General features: G+C 42.2%; 1 protein-coding gene across 1 annotated transcript; it reads left to right on the forward strand.

Annotated features, from left to right (window-relative positions):
- The first annotated feature begins 20,579 nt into the window (after window positions 1–20,579).
- Window positions 20,580–27,134, forward strand: NPBWR1 (neuropeptides B and W receptor 1). The gene is made up of 4 exons (XM_075550847.1): window positions 20,580–20,658; window positions 23,594–23,672; window positions 25,544–25,764; window positions 26,065–27,134. The coding sequence occupies exons 1-4, from the start codon at window positions 20,580–20,582 to the stop codon at window positions 27,132–27,134; spliced, it is 1,449 nt and encodes a 482-aa protein (XP_075406962.1).
- The last annotated feature ends 473 nt before the right edge of the window (window positions 27,135–27,607 follow it).

The raw sequence follows: 27,607 nt of genomic DNA on the forward strand, positions 1-27,607 counted from the left end.
TCACACTGGCCGGTGTGCTTCTTCCATGTGGGCTTTTTTGCTTCTGAGCTAGATGGCTGCTTGTTCACCTTCAAGCCTTTAAGACCCCAGACACTATCTCTTTTGATAGCCGGGCACCATCAGCTTTCTTCACCACATTTGCTTATGCACTCATTTGTCTTCAGCGATCCTATCATGGAGGTGTGCAGTCAATGATATGATTTTTTGTTCTTTGATGCCTGGTAACTGATCCCTTTGGGACCACTCGATCACACAGGCTGGTGTGTTCTTCCATGTGGACTTTGTTGCTTCTGAGCTAGATGGCCGCTTGTTTATCTTCAAGCCTTTAAGACCCCAGTCACTATCTCTTTTGATAGCCGGGCACCATCAGCTTTCTTCACCACATTTACTTGTTCACCCACTTTGGCTTCAGCCGTTGTGTCGGGAGAGTGAGCATCATAGAGTTCCAATTTAATAAAAGAAGGTATTCATGCATTGAGGGAGTGTTAGAGTAGAGGCCCAAGGTCCTTCCGCCACCTTAATACTTGACCTATAAATATAGACACATAGATCTATTTCCCCATCCTCCTATATATATTTGCATGTACATGTCTTTGTCTAGACCTCCATGAATGCCCTTTGACTCCTAGCTCTTTCCTCCATCTCCCTTGACTTTCCTCCTGCCCTACTACCATGCTTCATCGCCACCTGGGTTAGAGTATACCTCTTCTCTAAGCAACCTTACCTTTGATCCTTTCCCACCAGGCCTGCCACTCCCCCTTCTCTACCATTTGGGGTCCCATGTTTTTCCCTTGTCCCTGGGTTTGTTAACACCACTTCCTTACCCCCCCTACCCCCCTACCCCAAGTCCCCCCGGAACTGTCGGTCCCGTTGTTTTTCCTCCAGATAGTTCATCCAGCCTGTCCTATTCAGACAGTCCTGTGGAGTCACTAACATGCACGAAAACAAGACAGAGGAAAACAAAGCAACAGTATACAACCAGACAACAAAACAACAAAAACAAACCACTGACAAAGAACAGAACAAAACAGTTCACAAGAGAAAAGCTTGTAGTTAGTTCAGGGATCGTTTGCTGGCCCTTAGGAGCGTTTTCCAGTCCAGTCTGTTGGGGTACCACGCCCTGGCCCCAAAGTCCACTTTCAGCATTCCCTGGGGACCTTGCCACTCCATTCCCTTGCTGTTCCGCTGCACTCCTCCAGTGATTTGCCTCGGTGTGGTGGGATCAGCTCAGGTGCAATTCCCACACTGTGTCTCCGGTGCTGTCCCCTGTATCGCCCTTAGTCACTGAGGGGCATCATGTCTCATAGTAGGGCCAGCCATGTTGTTCTCTCTGTGGACTGGCTGCTCTACTCAGGAACATCATCATCACGGCCTGGTGGGTCAGGCTGTGCTCCACTCTCTCCTCCTGCCCCTTCATCTGTTCCCGTGTGCTCTGATCAGATATGTCCATCTCCCGGAGCTGCAGAGTCAATGTCGTCCTTTGGAACAAATTCTTTTCGGGGGAGGGGCAGGAATCCACTTAATTTATGGTGCTGGGGCCAGCCTCCCAAACCTCTCCACTGGTTCCCTCCTCCATGCCGGGATATTGCATTCACACCTTGCGACACTGGGTTGAAATCTGGTCCCATTTTCCCTGTGGAGATATAAACAATACCCTCCCCTTGGGTGGATTAATGCCCCATGACCCCACTATCCTTTTCTTCCTTGTATTCATCCTTTTGTTTTCCTTTCCCCACCTCCTCCACCATTGTCTACCATGTACATCCCTGGTTTTGGTCTGGTCTCTTCCATACTACACCGTCTTCACCCCTAAAATGTTTGTATACAGTAGCTTTTTTCCCTATGCCACTTTTGCTTTAAAAAAATTTTTTTTTAATTCTTACCTCAGCGGACTCATGTTGTACTTGTCCTTTTGTGCCTGACTTACTTCGCTTAGCATGATTTCCTCCAGTTCTTCCCATGCTGCTATGTGCCTCATACGTTCATCACTGCTTTTTAGTGATGCGTAGTATTCCATTGTATGTATATACCACAGTTTTTTAATCCAATCGTCAGTTGATGGAAATTTGGGTTGCTTCCAACTCCTTGCAATTGTGAATTGTGCCGCAATGAACATTGGAGCACAGATGTCTGGTCTTGGTTTGTTTCTTGCCTCTTCTAGGTATATGCCCAGTAGGGGGATTGCTGGGTCATATGGTAACTCTATTTCCAGAAAGATGCATTTTTATGTCTTCATTCTTTTGCTATGGTCTCTTTTTGACCAAGATTTTTCTTATATTGATTTTTTAGATCTTCCAAGTACTAGTTTAAATGCCACGTTCTCAATGAAGCCTTCACTTATTTCCTTTAATTGGCAAAAGAGTTCTTTATAGACTTCCACAATATTATCTGAACAGCAGTTTTCCTTTTTCATTCTGTTTTGCATATTCTAGGATGATGAAGAATACTAATACCTTGAAAGCATCCGCATCAAGAAGTGTTCTTAAGTATTTTAAATCTAGAAAATGTTGCCCACTGCTTTCTGTGTTTGAAATTCCCTCCTTTATAAACATGCTGAAGATTCTGAAAGGACCTGGAATAAGGAAATGTGTTATCCTTAATCGACCTAATTTTACCATTCTGCCCTGTTTACCTACTGTTGTCTTACAGGACACCTTTGCCCTAGATAATATCTCTTCTATCGATACATTTCCTTATGCACGGCAGGCACTTGATGATTGCTGGATGTCTGTGCATTCCCCCTGCATATTAAGGCAGAGCAAACTCAAACAACATCTTGGTGATGTGTTCCTCTAGGCAACTTTGTTAGAATTTTAACCAGGCCACCAGGAGGTAACTTGAATAAATTATTGAACTACCACTAGGGGGAATTGATTGAGAAATTAGAACTGCTCGAGTTCACTATTAGGGAGAGAAGTGTAGAAAAAGAAACTCCATCATAGGATTTAAATGGAACAATTTTAAGCTCTTTAAAATATTATCATGGATTTGATGGAAAAAGACTTAAGAATGATCAGAAGCCCAATATTCAAAGTAAGCCCTAGAGCATTAGTTACATCGGATAGAGCATTGAAGAATTGGCCCTTTCAGAGAACATCTAACCTGTACCCACTTGTATCTGTGCATGGTTCCCCCGGTCTTGATTAGCATCTACCCCGTTCCTGTGTACAGCTGGCTCCTCTATGGCTTTAACTGTCCTGCGTTGTGAGTTGAGGAGCCCAGGATTTTAGCGTGGTGAGCTCCACTGATAACTGCTGACCAAGGCCAGCAGTTCAATCCCCCTCTTCCCAGCCACTCAGTGGAATAAAAATGTCATTGTTTGCTTTTGGAAAATAACAGCATTGCAATTCTCAGGGCAGTTCTCTGCCCTCTAAGGTCAATATAGTCAAAATTGACTAAGTGACAATGCTTTTTTTGGTGAATGTGTGTGATATAGCTCTGTCTTCTAGAGCAGTCATGAAAAATACTTTTTTTCTTTTCCTGAGATTTATTGAGTAGCTCAGTGGCCACTTTCATTTAATAGAGCCCTCAGCATTGAAATGTGCAGAAATCCAAAAATGCTATCAGTGTCACCAAGAGCATTTAGAAACAGTAATAATCAAGCGGTTCCAAGCAACTAACAACACAACAAAAGGGGGAAAATGACATAAATGCTGCAATTTATTTTGTGATATGTCTTCCAAAGAACATCTGTGTAAACAAAGCAGCATTAGACATCCCCTGTGCCCTGCCGTATTGGAGCCGGCAGCACTGTCATTGTCCATTAGTCAATCTTAAGTGATGTTCCTAGCATACTTGGTTCCACCATGATGATGTATTTTGTGCTATTTTGGCCAATTGTGATCATTATTTTTTCTTTTTAAGTTGTAAAAACAAACAGATATCAGTGTTTAAAAATAAAATCTTTCTACGCCTCAAATTAAAATTCTTTAAGCAAAACACGATTTATTAGCATTAGAGAAAACTAACAGCTGACTCTGTCAGCAAATTGAGTCTGACTTATCGATACCCTCTCTAGGACAGAGTAGAACTACCTGCCCTTGTGGGTTTCTGAAACTGTAACTCTTTTAAGGTATAGACAGTCTCATCTTTCTCCCGCAACGTTTCTGGTGGTTTTGAACTTCTATTCTTGCGTGTAGCAGCCCAATGCATAACTGCTATGCTACCAGGGCTCTTCGGGACTAATTTCTCAATAATACCTGAAGAGGAAATTGATTTAGTTTCTGCTTCTATTACAAAAAGTCTTTTCCTTACAATTGAGAAGTTATTTCATCCTGAAATTATTGACTGGAATTGCTACATTGTGGGGAGCATAGAAGATCAACTATCGATCTAAGGATTGCTATATTCCCAATGATAAATAGAGAAAAGACTGAAGTTGTTAAAAATTTCATCTTGCTTGGATCCACGATCAATGCTTATGCAAGCAACAGTCAAGAGATCACACAGCACATTGCATTGAGTAAATCTGCTGCACAAAGCTCTTTAAAGCGCTGCAGAGCGATGATGTTACCTTGCGGACTGAAGTGCATCTGACCCAAGCCATGGTATTTTCTTTTTTAAACATTCCACTAGGGACTCACACAACTCTCATCACAATCCACACATACATCAGCTGTGCAAAGCACATCCGTACACTCCCTGCCCTCATCATTTTCAAAGCATCTGCTCTCCACTTAAGCCCCCTGCACCAGGTCCTTCTTCCCTCTCCCCATCCCCGTTCCCCCTCCCCCACGAGCCCCCGATAATCTATGTTATTATTTTGCCATATCTTGCCTTGTCCGGCGTCCCCCCCCACTCGTCCACCATCTGTCCCCCAGGGAGGAGGCCACATGCAGATCCCTGCAATCGGCTCCCCCGCTCCTACCCACTCTCCCTCTACTCTCCCAGTATCGCCACTCACACCCCTGGTCCTGAAGGTATCATTCGCCTTGGACTCCCTGTTCCTCCAGCCCCCATCTGCACCAGTGTACATCCTCTGCTCCATCCAGATTTGCAAGGCAGAATTCGGATCATGATAGTTGGGGAGAAGGAAGCATTTAGGAACTGGAGGAAAGCTGTATTCTTCATCGGTGCTACATCGCACCCTGACAGACTCATCTCCTCCCCTAGACCCCTCTGTGAGGGGATCTCAGTGGCTGACAAATGGGCTTTGGGTCTCCACTCTGCACTTCCACCTTCATTCACTATGGTAAGATTTTTTTTTTCCTGATGATGCCTTATACCTAATCCTTTTGACACCTCGCGATCACACAGCCTGGTGTGCTTCTTCCATGTGGGTTTTGCTGCTTCCGAGCTAGATGGCCGCTTGTCTACCCCCAAGCCTTTAAGACCCCAGACGCTTTCTTTTTTGATAGCCGGGCACCATCAGCTCTCCTTGCCACATTTGCCTATGCACCCGTTTGTCCTCAGCGATTGTATCATGGAGGGATGCACCCAATGATATGTTTGGTTTTTTTTCTTTGATGCCTGATAACGGATCCCTTCGGAACCATGTGATCACACAGGCTGGTGTGTTCTTCCATGTGGGCTTTGTTGCTTCTGAGCTAGATGATCACTTGTCTATTTTCAAGCCTTTAAGACCCCAGACACTATCTCTTTGATAGCCGGGCACCATCAGCTTTCTTCACCACATTTGCTCATTCACCTACTTTGTCTTCGGCGGTTGTGCCAGGGAGGGTGAGCATCATAGAGTGCCAATTTAATAGAAGAAAGTATTCATGCATTGAGGGAGTACTTGAGTAGAGGCCCAATGTCCTTCTGCCACCTTAATACTATACCTATAAATATAGGCACATAGATCTATTTCCCCATCCGTATATATTTGCATATGTACATGTCATTGTCTAGACCTCTATAAATGCCCATTTGCCTCCTAGCTCCTTCCCCTATTTCCCTTGACTTCCCTCCTGTCCCACCATCATGCTCTGTCCCTACCCGGGTTCCAGCTATACCTCTTCATTACATTACCCCTGATCATTCCCCACCAGGCCTGCCACACCCACCTCACCACACCAACCACCACCATAACCTGGACCACTTGTTCCCTTGTCCCTGGGCTTGCCAACACCACTTCCTTTCCCCCCACCTACCCCCATCCCATGTCCCCCCAGAACTGTTGGTCCTGCTGTTCTTCCTCCAGATTGTTCATCCAGCCTATTTTATTTAGGCAGACCTGCGGAGACAACAACATGCACAAAAACAAGACAGAGCATGGCATTTTCAATTGCCTCATATGCATGTGGAAGTGGCAGCACCAGAAACGCTCTACTTTGTTCACCTCCCTTCAGGGCCTTCCTCCACACACAGCACACCCAGGCTTACTCCTGCATTGGGGCCCTTTCTTTGTTCCAACGGTCCAGGGCGTCAGGAATTGATGAGAGCACTCTGACGGCTCTTGGAAGCATTGGTCTGTGCTTTCTGAATGCTTTGCTGAGCCCCATAGTCTCCCTCCCAAGTCTATCTGTTGGTCTCTGTCCATTGGCATTCCAAGAGACTGGCCACCACAGGCCATTTCTCCACACCAATCCTGCAGGCAACCCTGGTTTCGGAGTTTTGTGGGTAAGCCTGTCCCCTCCAGATTCCCTCTCGACACAGTCTCCTCCTCTGTCAAGTGCCTGACACAGACTTCCTGTCCATACTGGGAGCAGGACACCCTTCCCATTGAGAGGCTCTTTGAAGTCATTCTTTCTACAACCCTAGCAACAAAATTAGAAGGTAAGACACCTTGGTTCCCCTTAGCCTCCTTAAAGAACATATCTAGTCCCCTGCCATTCCATCCTTCCGTTGTACCCCAGGCCCCACAAACCCTCTTAAGTTAAAAATAACCCAAAATTGACTTATGCTGACTAATTTGCTTTCCTAGAAAACTGCCGTGGGAAGTTCAGCCAATGCTTCCTGGGTTCCCCTCTGTGGACTCTTCTTTTCGTTTGTTTATACCTGTATTTTTAGCCTCCCCTTTCTCTGTGCTATCTCCTTTAGCAGCAATATTTACTTCCTATACTGTTACAACATTAGTAGTTCAGAACTGTTACTTCTCCAGAATGAGCCTTGATACAATGCAGCGCGTCAGCTTGGTAAAGCCCTGCAAAGGTATCCAGCGATGACACCGCTGCAGCCCCTGGAGTGACTAACTCAGTCGTGGCTTCAAAGAATCGTTCCCTACTATACTCCAGTGTAGGCCATGTTTTCCACCTTCTACTTGCTATTCCTCTTATAAGCTTCCTCCCAGCTGTGCAAGGAGCCAATTAATATCGTAAACAAAATCTGGTGCACAGTACATACACACACACTGAAAAACCTATCTCAGCATTGCTGGACTTTCCTCCCATTTTTCCCAGCCCAAACCATGGTAACCCCAATTCCTTTATTTGTGTGGCCTGGGGGCCCAGCATATCCTTCCCAAACATATGAACTGGAAACATATTCTTAGCCCAAATCTTAGCCAAATACAAGAAATTCATTCAACAAAAGAAACTGCTCTGTGCTTAGAGGCCTCTCACAGACCAAACCTGCTTGTTATCTCAAGCCCCCTGTGCATCAACCAGTGGAGCTTAGGGCATCTATGTAGGGGCCCTCCACCCCACACCCACCATTTATCTTGCCCTGCTTGCTGGCCACCTTACAAAACCCAAATACAAAAGGCAAAAGGAGTTTAAAAAATTATTGCTATCGCCGGGCCTACGAGGGAAATTCCCTATTTTAGGGGGTCTAAGAGAAAACCCAAGGTGCCATTAGTCTGTTGATGCAATTTTATGACTGTGTTTTTCAGTTTTGAGAGTATTTCTTGGACAACTCCTGATTTATTGTATTTTAGGTCTAATCATGACACTGGTGAACAGGACAATTACACCACAATTGCAGCTCCTACTTCAAGACTAAGCCTGAAACATTCTCCTACTTCAGTCCCAGTAACTCAGGTAGCAAGTAGCCCAACGGTGCCCAAACTCAGTCAGAAGCAGCCAGATTGACATTGACATCTCTTTTCCTTTCATACTTCTTGTTATCTGGGAATGAAGGGAGAATGACTCACTGAAGGAACCTCCCTCACCCCTCTGAATTTTCTTGTGCAAAATGTACAAATACCCACCTGAAGAAGCCTCTTGTTCAGTAATCTGCCACCCACCTGCGCATGGACCTGATTCCTGGAATTAGCCAAACCACAATACATTTCTCTCTATTTCTTCTCTCTCTCTCTCTCTCTCTCTCTCTCTCTCTCTCTCTCTCTCTCTCTCTCTCTCCGAGAGAGAGAGAGAGAGAGAGAGAGAGAGAGAGAGAAAGCAAGACAGTGGCTGATTGGTTCATTGCCTTAGGTGAAAATTTATAGAGCAAATTGTTTTTCGATTCAAAAGTTTATACATTTTTGTGTGACTTTGATTGCAGTCCTTCTTCTTGTTTCCTTTTCCTCTGTTTACCATTTTATTTTGTCCTTCTTTTCTTTTTCTTTCTTTCTTTTAAAAACATTTTTCTTAAGAGGACCCGATGCAAAGGGCTTCAGTGGAGAGCAAGTGCTTTGAAACTGATGAGGGTAAAGAATGTACAGATGTACTTTAAACAATGTATGTATGGATTGTGATAAGAGTTGTATGAGTCCCTAATAGAATGTTTAAAAAAACACTGATAACAAAATCAAACAAAAAAACATTTTTCTTGGCACCTAACTTAAATATCATAAAATTTAATAGTATATTATGCTATTGTTCAATCTTATCAAGAAGAACTATACAATCATTATGACATTCTATTTTAGAACATCCCCCCTCCATGATTAAATTACCTTTAAAATGAGTTGCATAATTACAATCAGTTCTAGTGCTCTCTCCCCATCCTCCCTTCACTGTCTACTCCCCAGGTCCCCTCACCCTCCCGATTTCCCACCCCCGACTTGTCCTTCTTTTCTATTCCTTCTTGCCTGATGCATTTTATCCCTGGAAAAATACTGCCCTTTGGACTAGTATTGTTGATTGTTCTCATGAGTGCATACCTTCATGGTGTTATTGCTCACACTATAGGCTGAAAACTAAGGCACAGGGTGGGGGAGAGTTCATTTTCAGATGTCAGGTTATGTAAGAGCCAGAGTCTGGGCGGTTCCATTAGTCTCCATCACAAAGTAAGCCTTGTCTTTGTTGGTGATGTTGAATTTTCCAGAGTCTTACAATGTGATCCCTTTCACAGTGTCAGGTAGTGGTATGTAGTGCCCGAACACCATAATTCTTTGATTGCAGGGTCATGGTGGCTGAATTTGGAATGGCCTATTAATTCAGTGGATTAGTTGCTTTCATGAATATTTGACTTTCCTCATGTTTCTATGCCCTGGATGAAAGAAGGCTATGAGTTGTACCCTAGTTGAACAGGAAAACCCTTTGAAGATCTCAGTCATTATTCACCAAATGTAGGACATAGTCTTTAGCGACTACTATGTTACACTGGGCTCCCTAGAGAATCAAAACAGGTGGTTCTGTATGTGTATGCATATAGAAAGATATGTATCTCGACAACTGGCTCATACAGTTGTAGAATTGGGTGTAAAGCTGAATGAATCTGAGGTTGGCTGAATGAATCCAAGGTCAGGAATCCGTTGATGGCTTCTGGAATCAATAGGTGATACAACAAGAGTTCAACAAATCAGATGCAAGATCCAGCAGCAAAAGTGCTTCCACACAGTGTCAATCTATGTGAAGAGGATATAGTTTGAACGAAACATCCCCCAATTATATCAAAATTATGACCAGATTAAAGAGATACTCCTCCACCTATTATTTCTACAACTTCTTGGCTGATTCACAGTATATCCTATCATAGAGTTGACTATTCCATGGTAGATCATATCATGGGATAATCCTGGTCCAGCCACACTGACAGAAAACTGAACTATTACAATTATATTTTGCCTTTTGTCCTTGATTTTCCCTGAGCGTATGACCCTAAGCCCCCAATTTCCTAGACTTATTCTCTCAAGGTGATGGTTTTGTCTCAGAAGTTTCATAGCTTTTTCCCTCTATGCTTGACTATATTTTATTATATATTACATATTTTCAGCACATATAAATATACATATGCACAAATATGAGGATAAATAAAATGTATTGCTATAAAACCATATAAGCTTTTAAAATATCAAATGTAAATTTGATTTTTTAAATGTAAATTTACATTTAAAAATATCAAATGTAAAGTTATTACTTATTGATCTATTTCCATCTAGTTTGATACATTTCTGAAGACAGTATTTCCATTTCTTTAACTTCTCCACAAATAATTTTGTAGTACTAAATTTATACCATGTGAAAGTGGAAGTTTTGGAATCTTCAAGAGACTCAAATTGTATTCTTTATAAATTGTCTTTGAATCTGGGGAACAAAAGGAAGCCTGAAGAGGTAAGATCAGGGCTGTCAGGTGGGTGTGACAGGCAGGATTTTAAAAATTCTTTAGTATAATCCTTTTTACTCTAGAAGGAAGAGCATAGACATTATCATGATTGGGGGTGGAGTCTTAGCAAAAATTTTTTAGCCTTTTTTATCACCAATGCAGTTTTCTGCTTGTTTTACACTTCTTTTTAATAAATCCCTGTGCTCATTCTGTGTCCTTCAGAAAAATCTGTCAGGATGACACCTTTAAAGGAATTCCTATGGATGAGTAGAAACTGCATGTTATGAATTGTGGAGTGCAAAACTATAATCTTATCTTATATCTATAATCTTATCTGCAAACCCTCACCTTATTCACAGTAAAAAGTAAAAAGGTTAGGAAAAATATTAGGTCTTTGGAATCACTCCCACAATATTTACCATAAACTTCTGAGCTGACTTCTTTGCCTTGAATTTAATCAGCCCAGAAAAACCTCACCCCATTTGTGTGTCAGTTTGTTGTTCTATGGTGTCTTGTGTTGCTGTGATGTTGGCAACTGTGCCATAGGTTTTTCAAACACCAACAGAGTTACCCATGGTGGGCAGGTTGTGGGAGGGTTTCTACACGAAAAGCAGGAATAGATGGTTCATTTCTGAGGGGTTAGCTGCCGAAACCCTTATGAACAGCAGAGGTACACTGTCTCATCTAGTGCCAGAAGATGAGACCAACAAGTTAGAAGGCACTCAAAAGATGACTGGGGAAGAATTACCTCCTCAAAGTCAAGTCGAACTTAGTGATATAGATGGAGCAAAGCCATCAGGACCTTCATTTGCTGAGGTTGAACAGGTGAATGAGAAGCAACAAACGTCCACCAATAATTGAGAAATGGAGTGCATGAAATATGAATATAGGAAAGTTGGGAGTTTTCAGAATGAAGTAGAATGTATAAAGAAAAAATATTCTAGGCATTCCTGTGCAGAAATATAGTTGTGTTGACCATTTTGAATCTGATAATCATATGACTTACTACTCTGGCAATGGCAATTTTAAGAGAGATAGTAGTACAATTATCATCAAAAACTACTTTTAAGATATCACTTTATGTTCAGTTATGGTTTGTGATACCCAAAACCAAACCAAACTCACTGCCATTGAGTAAATTCTGACTCACAGTGCCCCTATAGAACAAAGTAGAATTACCTCTTGGCTTTCTGAGACTAACTCTTTATAGGAGTAGAAAGCCTCATCTTTCTCCCTTGGAGTGACTTGTGGTTTTGAACTGCTGACCTTGTGTTATTAGCCCAATACACAATGCTCTATGCCACCAGGCCAATAAAAAAAGCACATACGAGGACAATGAAAACAGCTGTTATTCACATTTATGCACTAATTATTAAAGTTAATGATGAAGAAATTGAAGACTTCTACCAATTTCTTCAGTCTGAAGTTAATAAAGCATATCATCAAGGTACAATGATAATCATTGATTACTGGAATGGAAAGTTGGAAAAAAATAGTAGTTGTCAATAATAGTAGTTGTCAAATATTGCCTTGGGGATAGAGCAAAGCTGAATAACACTTCTATATTACAAGTACATTTTTGGAAGATGTAATACATAGGAGTCAAATTGAATACATCTGTGGTAGAGAAGATGGAAAAGCTGAGTACATCAGCCCAAACACAGCACGAGCCTATTGTGGGATAGACTATTAATTGCTCATATATAAATTTAGTTTGAAGCTCATGAAAATTTACACAAGGCCACCAGAGCAAGACTGTAACCTTCAGTACAGCCCATCTGGATTTACAGATCATCTCGACAAGAGTTGACTCACTGAACGCTGATGACTGAAGACCTGACAAGAAGAGCATCAAGAAGGTCACACACAGAGAAAGCAAATGGTCGCTAAAAGGATTGGAAAGAAGGAAAAGATGAAAGTAGATATCAGAAGAGACTGAATCTTTCTTTTGCTAAAGAGAGTGGAAGAAACAATGGAGTAAAAGAGCTGAACAGGAATTTCCAAAAATCACCTTGAGATGACAAAGTAAGGCATTTTAATAAGCAAAGACCTGGAGTTAGAAAATCAGAAGGGAGGAACACACTTAGCATATTTCTATCTGAATGAACTGAAGGGAAAAAATCTGTCACTATAATGTCTTAGTTAATATTAAGTTTCACCTCTCTAGTTTCTCATATCCATTTCAATAGCTGCACAGAAGTCACAGAAAAAAATGACAATTGAATGGTTTGTTAAGGAAATTAACAAGTAAAATGCCAATGAGAAATGTTCAGGGTTGATTTATTTATAAGGACATGTTACAAAATTCTGTCAAGTCTACCCAAGAAGCTGAACTATATGAAAAAGGCTGGGGCAACAGGGTTGGAGGAAGGCTTGTTAACCTGTGAAATGTAGATGACACACTTTGCTTGCTGAAAGAGAGAACTTGAGGTATTTGCTGAAGATGAAAGACTATAACTTTCTGCATGAATTAAAATTAAATGTATAGAAATGATCACAAATGGACAAATAGACAACCTCATTAAAATGGATAAAAGATTGAAGTAGTCAAGTATTTAATTGCTACTGGAAGCAACAGTAAAGAAATCAAATGACATATTGCATTGGGCAAATCTCCCGCACAAAACATAAATATTGTTAAAAATAAAAAGATGTCACTTTGAGGGCTAAAGTGTACCTTACCCAAACCCAAAATGTCATTTGATATGCATGTGAAAGCTATACAGTGAATAAAGAAGATGGGAAAAGAATTAACACATTTTAATTGTGCTTTTGTCAAAGACTATTGAAAGCACAATGAACTACCAGAACAAACAAGTGTCCTTGTCTATGTGCAAGGAATTGCAGCAAGATTGCTCCATGCAAGTAAAGATGAGGGCAAGTAAAGATGTCATCTACTTTTGACATTTCATCAGGAGATCACAGTCCCTGGACAAGGACATTATGTTTGATAGAACAGAATGTTAACCAACAAAGAGGAAGACCCTCACAACAAGATGAATTGACACCGTGGCTGGAACAATGTACCCAAACATAACAATTGTCAGGATGCTGTAGGACTGGGCAGTGTTTGCTTCTGTCATACCATGAATCAGAGCTGAATCATAGTAGCTAACAACAATAGATCCCCTCGGCCCCATTGGAAGCTACCTTATTACAATTATTTTTTTAACTCACCATAACAAGACAAAGACAACTTGTCTGCAGTCATCCAGGGACCACAGAAACATGATTAAGTCTATTTTATTTGAAATGAACCTGACCATGAATGAGCTGGAACCTTAGCAGTCGTACTTTTTGAGTTATCCTAATGCTATTGCATTCAACTTGATAGGATTGTTTATTTTATCTATGTTTTGTGGAATATTGGCTTGTGGTTTTCTTATAATGACTTTGGCTGTTTTGGGTTGCCTCACAGAGCACATTAGGAAGTATTTCTTCCTCTTCACTTATCTGATGTGATTTGTGTAAATTTTATATCTCCCTTAAATTTGGGTACAATTATCCACTCACACGATTCAGTAGCTGTCTTGCTGTTAGATGCTGTCTAGTCTCCATCTCATAGCAACCCTGTGGACAACCAAATGCAACCTTGCCTTGCACCCTCCTCACAATTGTTTTCATGTTTGAGGCCATTGTTGTAGCCACTGTGTCAACTGATTTCATCCATGTCCTCCCCCTCCACTCTAACAAGCACGATGTCCTTCTCCAGGGTCTGGTCTCTCCTGATCACATGCCTAAAGTATGTGAAGCAGTCTCCCCATCCTTGCCTTTAAGGCTGTATTTCTCTCAAGACAGATGTTTTTTGGTACTTTCAATATTCTTCACCAATACACTAGTTCAAATACATATATACATATTTCTGTCTTATTCCACATGCATATGAGCAGTTTAAAATACCATGGCTTGGGTCAGGAGCATCTCGGTCCTCAAAATATCATCCTTGCTTTTCAGCACTTCAAAGACGTATTATGCAGCAGATTTACCCAGTGCAGTGCATCCTTTGATCTCTGATTGCTGCTTCCCAGAGCATTGATTATAGATCCAAGAAAGGCAAATCCTTGGAAAAGTCAATCTTTTCTCCATTATCATGATGTTACCAACTGGACAAGGTATGAGGATTTTTATTTTCTTCACATTGAGTTGTAAGCCACACTGAAGACTACAATGCTTGATCTTCATCAGCAAGTGTTTCAAATCCTCCTCACTTTCAAGAACCAAGGTTGTATTATCTGCTTATTGCAGGTTATTCATAACCTTCCCGTAATCCTGATATTGCATTCTTCTTCATATTATCTATTTTATCTAATGATTTGCTCAACATACGGACTGAATGAATGTGGTGAATGGAGATAACAACGCTGCAAACCTTTCCTTCAGAAACTCACTTTGTTCAAATGACTGTCCCTTGCTTGGACCATGTCCAAATTCCTCATGAGCACAATGAAGTGTTCTGGTAACATTCTGGTAAGTATTCTGATAACATTCTTCTCAATGTTATCAATAGTGTGTTGTGATCCACACAGTCTAATGCCTTGGTATAATCAATGACACATAAGTAAATATCTTTCTAGTAGTCTCTGATTTCAGTCAAGGTCCATCTGATTCCAGAAATTATTTGTCTTGTTCCACATCCTCTTCTGCATCTGACCTGAGCAGTCCAGTTCCCTCTCAATGTACTGCTACGACCTTTGTTGGGTGGTCTTCAGAAAAGTTGTACTTGCATGTCATATCAATGATATTGTTCTATAGTTTCAGCATTCTGTTGAATCACTTTTCTTTGGAATGAGTACAAATATGGATCTCTTCCAGTTAGTTGCCCAAGTAGCCATCTTCAAAATTTCTGGGGATAGAAGATTTAGTGCTTTTGGATAATGCCTTCAGTGCAATTTGTACTTCCTCTTTCGGGACCATTGGTTCTTGCTCATATGCTACCTCTTGAAATGATTGAATGTTGACTAGTTCTTTTTTTTGTTAAACTAAGTCAGATTTTTAAAATTATTTTCCATAGACCACATCATTTAATAATAAAAATAAGAATTGAACAAAAGGAAAAGGTGGCTATAAAGTGGAACCAGTGGGTGGGCTTGGTGGGTAAGAGGCAGGGGCTGCAGGACAAGACTGGGAACTGCAGGGGCCCGGGGACTCAGGAGGAGATGCTGATTCAGCTCATAGGTGACCCAGTCCTGGCCCCGGCTGTTCCCAAAAGGAGGCGACTAGTTCTTTCTGTGCGTTCTTTCCATCCTCTTTTGATGCTTCCCGAAGCATTCAATATTTTGCCCATAGACCTTTCAGTGTTGTAGCTTGGGGCTCGAGTGTATTCCTCAGTTCTTTCAGTTTTAGATATGCTGCGCATATTCTTCCTTTTTTGTTTACTAACTCTGAGTCTTCGCACATTTCATTAAAATATTTTACTTTATATTCTTGCGCTACCCTGAGAAATCTTCTGTTCGGCTCTTCGTACCATTTCTTCTATATGCCTTAGCGACTCTACATCAAAGAGCAAGTTTCAGAACCACTTCTGCCATCCACGTGGATTTTTCTCTTTCCTGTCCCTTTAGTTACCTCTGTCTTTCTTCGTGTATGATGTACTTGATGTCCTCTCACAGCACACCACGTCTTTCATCATTAGTGCTTAATGCATCAAATTTCTTCTTGAGATGTTCTTGAAACCCGAGTGGGAGATACTCAAGTTTGTATTCTGGCTCTTGTGGAATTGTTTTCATTTTGTCAGCTTCTACTTGAACTTGCAGATGAGAAACTGATGATCTGTTATAATCAGTCCTTGGCCTGGCTTCAGCTACTAATATCGAGAGCTTCTTCATTGTCTCTTCCTGAAAATGTTGTCAATTTGATTTTGACATATTCCATCTAGAGAAGTCTACATGTATAATCACCCTTTTGTTGTTGAAAATGGTATTTATTTAGAATAAGTTGTAGGTCTTGCAAAATTCTTACAACATTCTATCATGCAATCTCCAACTTTGTTTCTATCACCAATATAGTATTTTCCAACCACTTTTTCTTCCTCCTTATTTCTACTTGTTGCATTCTAAACAATAGTAATTAACAATGCATCCTGATTGAATTCTTCAATTTCTTTATCACTAGTTTAAGTGATTGGTGCATAAACTTGAATAATATTATATTGATTGGATTTCCTTGTATGAAGATAGACATTATCCTATCACAGACAATCTTGTACTTCAAAACAGATCTCGATGAATACAACACTATTCTTCTTGATTGGGTCTTTCCCAACATCATAAACTATTTGCTTTACTGATTCAAAATAGCCAATACTAGGTCATCTCAGTTCATTAACCCCTAGAATATTGATCTTTATGTGTTCCACTCTAGATCTTTACACATTTCATTATAACTCAAGTTTATTAGAACTCAAGAAAAATTCAAGCCTTGAGTTGCAATCTTGAAAGACTGTGGGCAAAATATTGAATGATGCAGGCAGCATCAAAAGAAAACCAAAAAAGCACTCTACCAAAAGAATTAGTTGACAGTCCGCCACTTCAGGAGGTGGCAGATGAGCAAGAACCAATATTGCAGAAGGAAGAAGTTCACATAATACTAACTGCATTAACCAAAAGCAAGGCTCAAGGAATTGGTGGAATACCCATTGAAATGTTTCAGTAAGCTGATGATGAATGGGTGCAGTGTAGCAATCATGAAACATACAACTTTCCTCTAGTTCCTAAATGCTTCCTTCCTCAGTCCCCCACTATCATGATCCCAATTCTACCTTACAAATCTGGCTAGACCAGAGGATGTACACTGGTACAGATAAGAACTGTAAACACAGGGAATCCAGCACAGTTGATCCCTTCAGGACCAGTGCTGAGAGTGGGAATACCGGGAGGGTAGAAGGAAGGTGGGGCAGCCTATCAAAAGGATCTACATATAACCTCCTCCCTAGTGGATGGACAACAGAAAGGTGGGTGAAGGGAGACATCGGACATTGTAAGATATGAAAAATAATAATAATTCATAGATTATCAGGAGTTCCTAGGGGAGGGGCAGGAGGGGACGGGAAGGGTGAGGAGCTGATATCAAGGACTCAAGTAGAGAGCAAAATATTTTCGAGAATGATGATGGCAACGGGTGGGCAAGTGTGCTTGACACATTGGATGTATATATGGTTTGTGATAAGAGTTGTATGAGCCCCCACAAAATGACTTAAAAAAATGAAAAAAAAAAAAAACAAAACAAAAAGCACTCACTCATCCTTGCCAGCAAATTTGGAAGGCAGATACTTGGTCAACTGACTGGAAAAGATCCATATTTGCAACCATTGCAAATAAAAGTGATCCAACAGCATGTTCAAACTATTGAATAATATTGTTGATATCGCATACAAGTAATATTTTATGAAGATCATCCAACGAAAGTTGCATCAGTACACTGCCAGGGAACTGCCAGAAGTTCAGGTCAGGTTCAGAAGAGGACAAGGAACAAGTGATATCATTACTGAGGTCAGATGGACATTGGCTAAAAGCAAAGAAGATCAGAAATATGTTTGCCTGTGTTTTACTGACTAGGTCAAGGTATTCAAATATATATATCATAACAAACTATGGATAACCTTGAGAAGAATGGGAATTCCAGAACACTTTACTGGACTCACTAGAAATGGTACATGGATCAAGAGGCAGTTATGAGAACAAAACAAAGAAATACAGCATTATTTAAAATAAGGACCGGTGTGCATCCCCTCACTCTACTTACTCAATCTGTATGCTGAGCAAACAACTGGAGAAGGTGGATTCTATGAAAATGAATGTGGCATCAAGATTGGAGGAAGGCTTATTAACAACCTACCGTGTGTAGATGACACATTCTTGCTTGCTGAAAGTGAGGAAGACTTGAAACACTTTATAAGGAAGATTGAGGAAGGCAGCCTTCAGTATGGCTTACCACTCTTGTAAAGAAGACCAAAATTGTCACAATAAGATCATGATAAATGGAGGAAAGATCGAAGCTGTCAAGGATTTTGTCTTTCTTAGCGCTACAATCAATGCTCATGGAAGCAGAGGTCACAAGATCAAATGATGCATTTCATTGGGAAAATCCGCTGCACAAGATATTTTTAGAGTGTTGAAAAGCAAGGATTTTACTTTGAGGACCAAGGTACTCCTGACCCAAGCTATGATATTTTCAGTTGCCTCAGATGTATATAAAAGTTGGATATTGAATAAAGAATAAGGAAGAATTGATCCATTTGAATTGTGGTGCTGGAGAACAATATTGAAACTGCCATGGGCTTGGAAAAGGACAAACAAGTGTGTCTTGGAAGAAGTATGGCCAGCGTGCTCCTAAGAGCACTTACAGACTTTGGACATACCAGGAGGGATCAGTCTCTGGAGAATGCCATCATGCTTGGTAAAGTGGAGGGGCAGGGAAACATAGGAAGGCCCTGGATGAGATGGATTGAAGCATGGCTTCAACAATGGACTCAGGTAATAGGAACAATTGTGGGACTGGTGCAGGACTGTGGGGTGTTTCGTTCTGTTGTGCAGAAGGTCCCTATGGGTCAGAACTGACTTAATGGCACCTGACAACAACAACAACATGTGTTCCATATCAGTTTTAATGACTTTCAATTTTACTAGATTCATACTACATACAACCCAGGTTCCAACTCTTAATTGCTGTTTGCAGCTGTTTCTTCTCGTTTGAGTCATAGCCCATTAGCAAATGAAGGTCCTGGTGGCTTCCTTGACGCAAGATTTACTCCATTCGTCGCCTTCTACTTTGAGAAGGAGTTCTTGGTCATGACTTGAATGCCTTCCAACCTGAGCGCCTCATCTTCCGGCACTAGCTCTGACGATAGTCTGCTTCTGTTCATTAGATTTTCAGTAACTGACAATATTTCGATGCTATCCGTACGGTTTTCAGCGGCTAAGCCCTCTTACGTGGACATCCTATTCTTTCTTCGTAGTTTGTTCTTAGTCTGGAACCTCTTCTGAAACTACTGCATGCACTCGAGTATAAGCCGATTCGAATATCAGCTGAGGCACCTAATGTTACCACAAAAACCGCATTAAAAATGTGCTTTTAAAAAAACCCTCGGCTTTTACATGAGTATATATGGTAATTCACTTTGGGTGACCCTACTGGAATTTGAAATACCAGTGACCTAGCTTTCAGCATGACAGTAATGTAAGCCACCACAGTACAACACACTGACAGACAAATAGGGAGAGTTTTCTTATTAGCAAAGTTTTAAAAAATTAATTCCAAAGTGTGTTTCCAGTTCCCTACTTCTTCCTAAAGTTTTGACATTTTTATCTTAGGCAAAATTAGTCCATCTCATCTAAGTTACCAAATTTATGAGATTGAATTTATTTATAATATTGTTATCCCCTATTTCTGTACTTCGATTATCTCTCACATTCTTAGAAATTTGTGCCTTTTTCTCCCTCATCTTTTCAGCCCCATTAGAAAATTATCACCTTGGAGAACCAACTTTAATTTTATGAACTAATTCCACTGTTTTTCATTTTTTTCTTTTATAATTTTTCACTCTGTGGATTATCATCTTTATTCTACATATATCTATTTTAATTTTTCTAGTTTCTTATGGTATAAATTTAAATCATTGATTTGAATTTTTTATTATAAACATTTAATTTTATAAATTTCCACTTGCTTAATATCACCCCACAAATTTTAATATATTATATTTTCATGTTCATTAAGTTAAGAATACTTTATAATTTATCTTTTGAATTCTTCTTTGACTGGAAAGTTATCCAGAAGTGTGTTTTTTACATTTGAAATATTTGGAAACTTTTGAAATATATTTCTGCTTTTGGTTTTGAATTTAATTCCACTGTAGTCAGATCGTATAACTATTTCATTTTTCCTATTTGGTCACTGTATTCATTGTTCACTTTTTCTCTTTCTGCGTTTCTGTCTTCCTTTTGGTTTTATGATTTCCAAAAAGTAATTCCATTATCCTCCTGTATAGATTTGGTGTCTACAACCATTTGTTTTGTGTGTGTTTGTGTATGGTCTCTGGATATTATTATTAACTCCCTTCTACAAACTGTTTCTCTATATTCTGTGAAGAATATGCTGGATGGAAGAGGAATGATTGAAAATCATTTTATTATATAATTGCAAACCCTGTGCTCATAATAGGGACATAGCTTGTAGGAATGTATGAAGAGAGCGTTATTGCTTGAATGGGCGCTATGCATATCAATCTCTCCATTTCAGTCGATACTGTGTACAGATGTGACTCGACCAAGGACATGATAGACGTGCCTGAGAGTAATCCTGGGCCAACAGGAGCTCCTCTCTCCTGTCAACTACAGCAATGACTCTTAGGGACCCTATGTAGGTCTTATGGTGCTGTACATCTTTGAGAGCAGAAGCACTCATCTTGAGCTCATGGGGGCACATAGTAGGTTGCATTACTCGCCTTGAGGTTAGCAACCCAAGTTTCCTGACAGCAGCACCAGGGATCCTGTGTAATATAGGGGGTTTGCAGACGATGGCTGCTGTTTTTGTATAGTTTTGTATAGATTATGACACTTTCCCCAGCAGTTTTACTGGCATATAATTCATCGGTCATATAACTCAATAGTTTGAACTAATCAAGAAGAGTTGTTCAATCATTGTCAAAATTATTACAATTATTACCACAATCAGTTTAGAATATTTTATTCGTTCTTGTACCCATGATTATCAGCTCCCCATTCCCCCCAACAACCTTCCCTGCTATACTCCCAAGGAACCGTCACTCCGTTAGTGTCTCTATAGATACTGTCTTAGATACAGAAAAACTGAACATGACATTTAAAATGGTTGTTTAAAGCAGTGATACCTGTACTCGGCTCTTTAAAAAAAATTCACCAACCTATCTTTTGTAAAGGACACAATTTAAAGACTTTTTTTTAACCCAATGGCACAATTAAATTTAGCTTAGTTCTTGCGGAAGAACAGTTTAGACTGTTTTTTTTTTTAATTGACTGCCTGCCTGATGACCTATGTTTGCTAGCCTAAGAAGCTCCTTTTATCTGGCTATATTAATTAATTGATACGTAAAACCAGAAGGCATTTTTCCTCTTTAATTAAGTCACATTTTAAAGGAAATACCAAGGGAAGGCAGGAAATCTTGATACAGCTGTCTTCTGTATGAACTGAGCTATGGGGATATTTCTTCATGACAAAGAGGTAATGAGAGAGCTGTGTGAAAGACTCTTGAAATTACTCGAATCTGAGTTTTGCTAGATCACTTTAAAAATATTTGCTTTAACAAGTTGTTTTGAGGACATGACAGCCTCATACCAAGATTAATCTTAGCATATCAAGCATATCAATTAATCATATCAAGATTAATCTTAGCATACTAAAGTGGTCAAAACGTCTGCCACTGATACTTTGGGATCTCATTTGAAAACTATAAGACTATGATTTAGAATCCCAGAACTAAGGCCCTGAAATCACTTATTATTGCTCTTTGATCCAGTCATCTGATAGAAACTCATACCTCACCCTAATTAATCCTTTTGTGACCTCAACAAACATCTAACCAAATGACTATTATAATTTCTTTGTTTCATAAACTATATTTATCTGTGTGAAAAAAAAATTTAATTGGAATCATCAGTTCTCTTGTAGCTGGTGTTTTCTGCAGCTTGATATAGTACATTTTAGAAATTCTAAATAAATTCTCAAATTCAATTTTTATGGACAGAGTGGGGTTTTCACTACAACACTTTATTTAGGTATCTCTGAGAAAAAGGAAATTTTCAGTCTTAATCAGACTCCTGGAAAAGGTGTGGGGTGGCCAACGATTATGCAAATGAAAATCATTCCCTGAACAGGGCTCAGAACGTTGCTCAACTCTGAGGCATCCCTGCCATTGTAATCCCGTGTTCCATAGTGCGAGACGAAGTATCCCTACTACGGTTCCACTTCACACAGGCACCATTCTACTCCAAACAAAATGTTGTTTAAATCTTTCTAAATTCTCTCAGTAATGTGTTTTAGTTTTGTTTGGGTGTTTTGAAAAAAAAAAGTGTTGTACCAAAGATCAGTTAGCTCAGAGAGATCTTTTCATCTGTATTTTAAGTTAATTAAGGCAATACTGCTGAATGAATTATCTAGGGACAAGTCCTAGATTTATCAGAGAGGAAGGTCAAAGCTTAACAGTGGCTTCTGAGGAGATCTATTGGGCCCATGAAATTCAAACTTAGAGAAGATACCTCAGAATCTTACAGGGATTCTCTCTCTCTCTCTCTCTCTCTCTCTCTCTCTCTCTCTGTTTGTGTGTGATATGGAAAGGGATAATCTTTATAGATTATCTTGAAAGACACAGCATAATCACATGGGCTTATTATGCAGTTGTTTTAAGAAAATTGAAAACCATATTGGTGGGAAAAAAGGCCAGGAAAGTTGTGAAATGGGCAGGGAAGCAAAAGTAGAGACAGCTCCACCAGAGCCAGAGGCACAAGCGGCTCCCTTGCATAAGTGAGTGGAACTAGAGCTCAGAGAAACGTCCTGCAGTCTGACCTTTCCCTGGTTATACATTGGGCTGATAATATAAAGTCAACGTAGGAAGCCATTCATCAGCTCCGGGGCGCGTCTACTTCGTAAATAATTACTGTCTTCTTCGAAACCCATGGTGGCACTTCTACTCTGTCCTGTAGGGCTGCTCTGAGTTGACGTCACCTGAAGGCAGGAGGTTTGGTTTCCCTGCCTGGGAGACCCACTGCTGGTATATCTAGTGCTCTGCATTCCCCAGAACCCTTTCCACCCAACACCATCCATTGGGAAACCATTTGTTGTACTGAAGTTCCCAGAATCCCTCACAGCCCACACATGAAAGTTCTGAACACATATGCTTGGAAAAGAAGCCCATTCTTTGGACTGTACTAGTCATGGCTCTCCGTCCTAGGAGACTAATGGCGTTCTCCAGCATTGCCTCTATATCTGACCAGAGCAAGCCTCTGTCTTGGTAAAAGTACAGTACCTAATTCCTGTCATTGTAATAAGAAATCCCTGCTCTCCTTCCTCAAAGCAGGACATTTTCAAGAGTATCAGGGCTGTCCTATGCGAGAGAATTTCCTTGTGAAACTTTGCACACCTAATCTACAGCACTGATGTTGCCCCTTCAGATTTCTTTTTATTTTCCAAACTCAAAGAGCATCGAAAACATTGTCGAAACGGCTATTCTAATATGTTATACATTGGAATGCAGATCTCAGGGAGGAGTTAAAGAGATCGACATACCACCTTCAGGAGTGCATACAACTAGATGAAGGCTATGTCAAAGACAAGTACTTCACATTTTGATGTGCTTAATAAAGATTTCTATGATTGGTAGCAGTACTTTGCCTTACTCTCGTATGTATGTATGTGTGTATGTATGTAGGTATGTAGGTATGTATGTAGTTGAGCTCCAGTGTTCCATGTAGTCTACAGTGCCAGTGGTGTCTTCAAGAGCTATCTAAAAGATGCCACCATGTATATGTATGGATTGTGATAAGAGTTGTATGAGTCCCTAATAAAATGTAAAAAAAGAAAAGGAAAAAAAAAGAAAGAAAGAAAAGAAAATGATTAGGGCAAAGAATGTACAGATATGCTTTATACAATTGATGTATGTATATGTATGGACTGTGATAAGAGTTGTATGAGCCCCTAATAAAACGTTTAAAACAAAACAAACAAACAAAAAAAGATGCCACCATCCTTGAATTTAGACAGAGCTTGTTGCAGCTTCCCAGGCCTTCCATTCTGAAATACACCACCAACAGCCACAGATGCACTTTTGGGGCACCTTTTGAAGACACTTGTGAAATGTATTAGGGAGAAGGGGGAAGAAATGAGATGTTTTCATTTCCTGGATCTCCCAAATGGAAGGTGGCAAAAGAAGACTGGCTATGGGAAGAAGTTATTATTTGCTTTATTTCCTTTAATCTTTAAAGCTACTGGGGAGATGTCTAAGTTGATTTCCTCTTTGCAAAGAAAATGCCAAGATCCCCAAGAGGTAGCAGACTCTGTGGTCCGGGCTTGCACTGTGCTCTGCCTTGCCTGGTGATAGCAAGTCCTTCCTCATTCAGAGCAGCAGGAGTGTGTCTGAACATCGGGTGCATCTGTAGAACATCTTGTAACATTTTGCAAAACACACATTAAGTCATGTCCTATAATGCTTTCAAAAACAGTCCATCTCTTAAGTCATTATCTACACATCCTTTAAGAAAGCATGGAAGAGTCTCGAATTCTAGACCAATACAAGGGTTCTTCAAAAAAGTTCACAGAAAATGCACATTATGAGAAAACTATACATGGATTTACCTTCTTTGCAACAAAATAAATTCTTTTTTTAAATTACCAGTTACAACAAAATAAATTCTTGCTACTGTTTTATGTTTGACCAGCAAATGGTTTAAAGCACTAAGAAGGATAAGACATTAGTGTGTAAAAGGATCTCTTTCAAAGCAAGATGAATTCTGCTAAACTTGAAGCAAGAACAAAATAGCACTTGCTCAAGTCATTTTGCTTGTTGACTTTCTGGAGGGCCAAAAAACGATAAACAGCTGCTTATGATGAGAATGTTTTGAGGTTAGATAAAGCTTTAGAAGAAAAACACCCAAGCAAGCTCCACCAGAGATTCCTTCTCCACAGTGAGAATGCTCCTACTCATTTCTCTCATCAAACCAGGTCAATTTTATGAGAATTTTAATGTGAAATCATTAAGCGCACACTTGGTTCCTTTTGTTTCCTAATCTTAAAAAAAGGTCTTTAGGATGGAGAGCTGCCATCCCTTTGAACTTCCCTTGAGAAATGGTGTGTGTGTTTTTACTTTCACCTTCTAATTCCACTTCAAAGAACTTTTTGAAATGCCCTGGACCTTGATATTAACAATCTTGTATTCACCTTTTCCTTTTGTTTAGTTTAGCCACAAACTATGCCTGCAATTATATTTTTAAATACTTAGTCCATGTAAACTATGCTATTTTAAAGGGAAATGGAGCCTGGATTAGATCATTCTCCTTTTTGGGGGGGGGGGGTCTCATTCTTTTTACATCCTAAGTTTGTGCTTCTGATAATTTGCTAAGCAGGACTTTGCTGCTGTTCCGGAGAGAGTGAAGTTAGTATTTGAAGAAGAAAAGAAATTTTTTTCTTTCTTTCTTCCTTTCATGTAAAGGTGCTCCCCGTGCTCCCCCGGCGTCCGGCGGAGCGCAGCGGCCCCGCGGGCACGGGGCGGGGGCCCTTGCGGCTGCGCTGTGTTGCGCCCTGGGCGCGCAGGCGGCGGAGCGGCGGCGGGGCGGGCGCGGGACGCGGAGGCAGAACGGGCCGGCTTCCCTGGGGAGAGCGCCGGTCCAGGCCCGCCCTGCACCAGGCTGACGAGCCGGGGTCAGCTGGGCGGTGAGTCTGGAGTCCTCGAGGGCGCCGGGGACTTGGGGGAACCGCAGTGCGTCAGCGCCGAAGTGTTTTGCTGACGGTGGGGTTTGCTCTCCGGGCCGTCTCAGCGCTGGCGCGAAGTAAAGCACCGGCTCCGGGAGGTGCTCCCTGGCACTTCCTCGGGCCGCGCTCGCTCGTCGGCGGGAGATCGCGGCCACAGGTGGCACGGAGAGACCACCCGGGGGCGGGCTCGGGCTCCGCCCAGCGTCCGCGGGACATTAGCCTTTCCGGTCGCCTCGCTAGTGTTCTCTTTGCCACTTCCAGTCCCCCGGAGGGGCGCGTCGGAACCGTGCGCCTCGGGCGACCGGGTGCAGCTCGGATCAGGGCTGAGGGTCCCCCCCGCCCTCACCCACCGCGGCGAGATGTCCAACGGCTCGTCCTGCCCGGGCGCCACCGCGGACGCCCCCAGCGCGTCCAGCCCGCCGTCGCTGCCGCCGCCGCTGCCGCCGCCGCTGGCCGTGGCCGTGCCGCTGGTGTACGCGCTCATCTGTGCCGTGGGGCTGGCGGGCAACTCCGCCGTGCTCTTCGTGCTGCTGCGGACGCCGCGGCGCCGCTCGGTCACCCACCTGTTCATCCTCAACCTGGCCCTGGCCGACGAGCTCTTCACGCTGGTGCTGCCCATCAACATCGCCGACTTCCTGCTGCGCCGCTGGCCCTTCGGCGAGCTGGTGTGCAAGCTCATCGTGGCCATCGACCAGTACAACACCTTCTGCAGCCTCTACTTCCTCACGGTCATGAGCGCCGACCGCTACCTGGTGGTGCTGGCCACGGCCGAGTCGCGCCGCGTGGCGCACCGCTCTTACGGCTTGGCGCGCGCCGTGAGCCTGGCAGTGTGGGCCGTGGTCACGGTCATCGTGCTGCCCTTCGCCGTGTTCGCGCGGCTGGACCACGAGCAGGGCCGCCCGCAGTGCGTGCTCGTCTTCCCGCCGCCCGAGGCTTGGTGGTGGCGTGCCAGCCGTCTCTACACGCTCGTGCTGGGCTTCGTCCTCCCAGTGACGGCCATCTGCGCCCTGTACACCTGCCTGTTGTGCCGGCTGCGCGCCATGAGGCTGGACAGCCACGCCAAGGCCCTGGACCGCGCCAAGAGGCGGGTGACCGTGCTGGTGGTGGCCATCCTGAGCGTGTGCCTCCTCTGCTGGACCCCGTACCACCTGAGCACGGTGGTGGTGCTCACCACCGACCTCCCGCAGACGCCGCTCGTCGTGGCCATGTCCTACTTCATTACCAGCCTGAGCTATGCCAACAGTTGCTTCAACCCGTTCCTCTATGCTTTTCTCGACGACAACTTCCGCCGGAGCCTCCACCAACTGCTGGCGTGCCGGGCGGCCGCCTGAACCTCCCTGAGGCGGCGGGAGGGGGAGGTGGGTCCCTGCTCTGCGACCCCGGCCACCTGCCCCCAGGTAAGAAGCTGGAACCTGGTTTTCAGAGAGCGATCTACGGAGGCAGCCTTGCCATCCGACTTGACTCCAGAGCTTAGCACCGCGGGAATTAAGGAGGAAGATGTCTGTGAGGATGTGAGAGGAACACCCCTGGTCCCACCCTTAGGTCTGCACCCAGGCCTGTAGAGGGGAGCCCTCTGCAGGCTGAGCAGTGTCCAGGCTGTGCGTGAGCTTCTGCAGCTTGCCGCTTCTGCGCCGCAGCGGGACTTCTGCTCCTGCCCCTGGAGGACCCTTCCTCTCCTCTTGGGTAACGCTGGTGAAGCCGGTGAAGACGGCTTTGGTTCTGAGCCCCCCCTCAAACTCGGAAAGAATCACGTTCACCTGATTCTAACAGGTGCACCTGGGTGAAGGCCCTTTCTGAGCGGTCT

This window comes from Tenrec ecaudatus, chromosome 5 (genome assembly GCF_050624435.1).
Source record: "Tenrec ecaudatus isolate mTenEca1 chromosome 5, mTenEca1.hap1, whole genome shotgun sequence".
Classification (NCBI taxonomy): domain Eukaryota; kingdom Metazoa; phylum Chordata; class Mammalia; order Afrosoricida; family Tenrecidae; genus Tenrec; species Tenrec ecaudatus.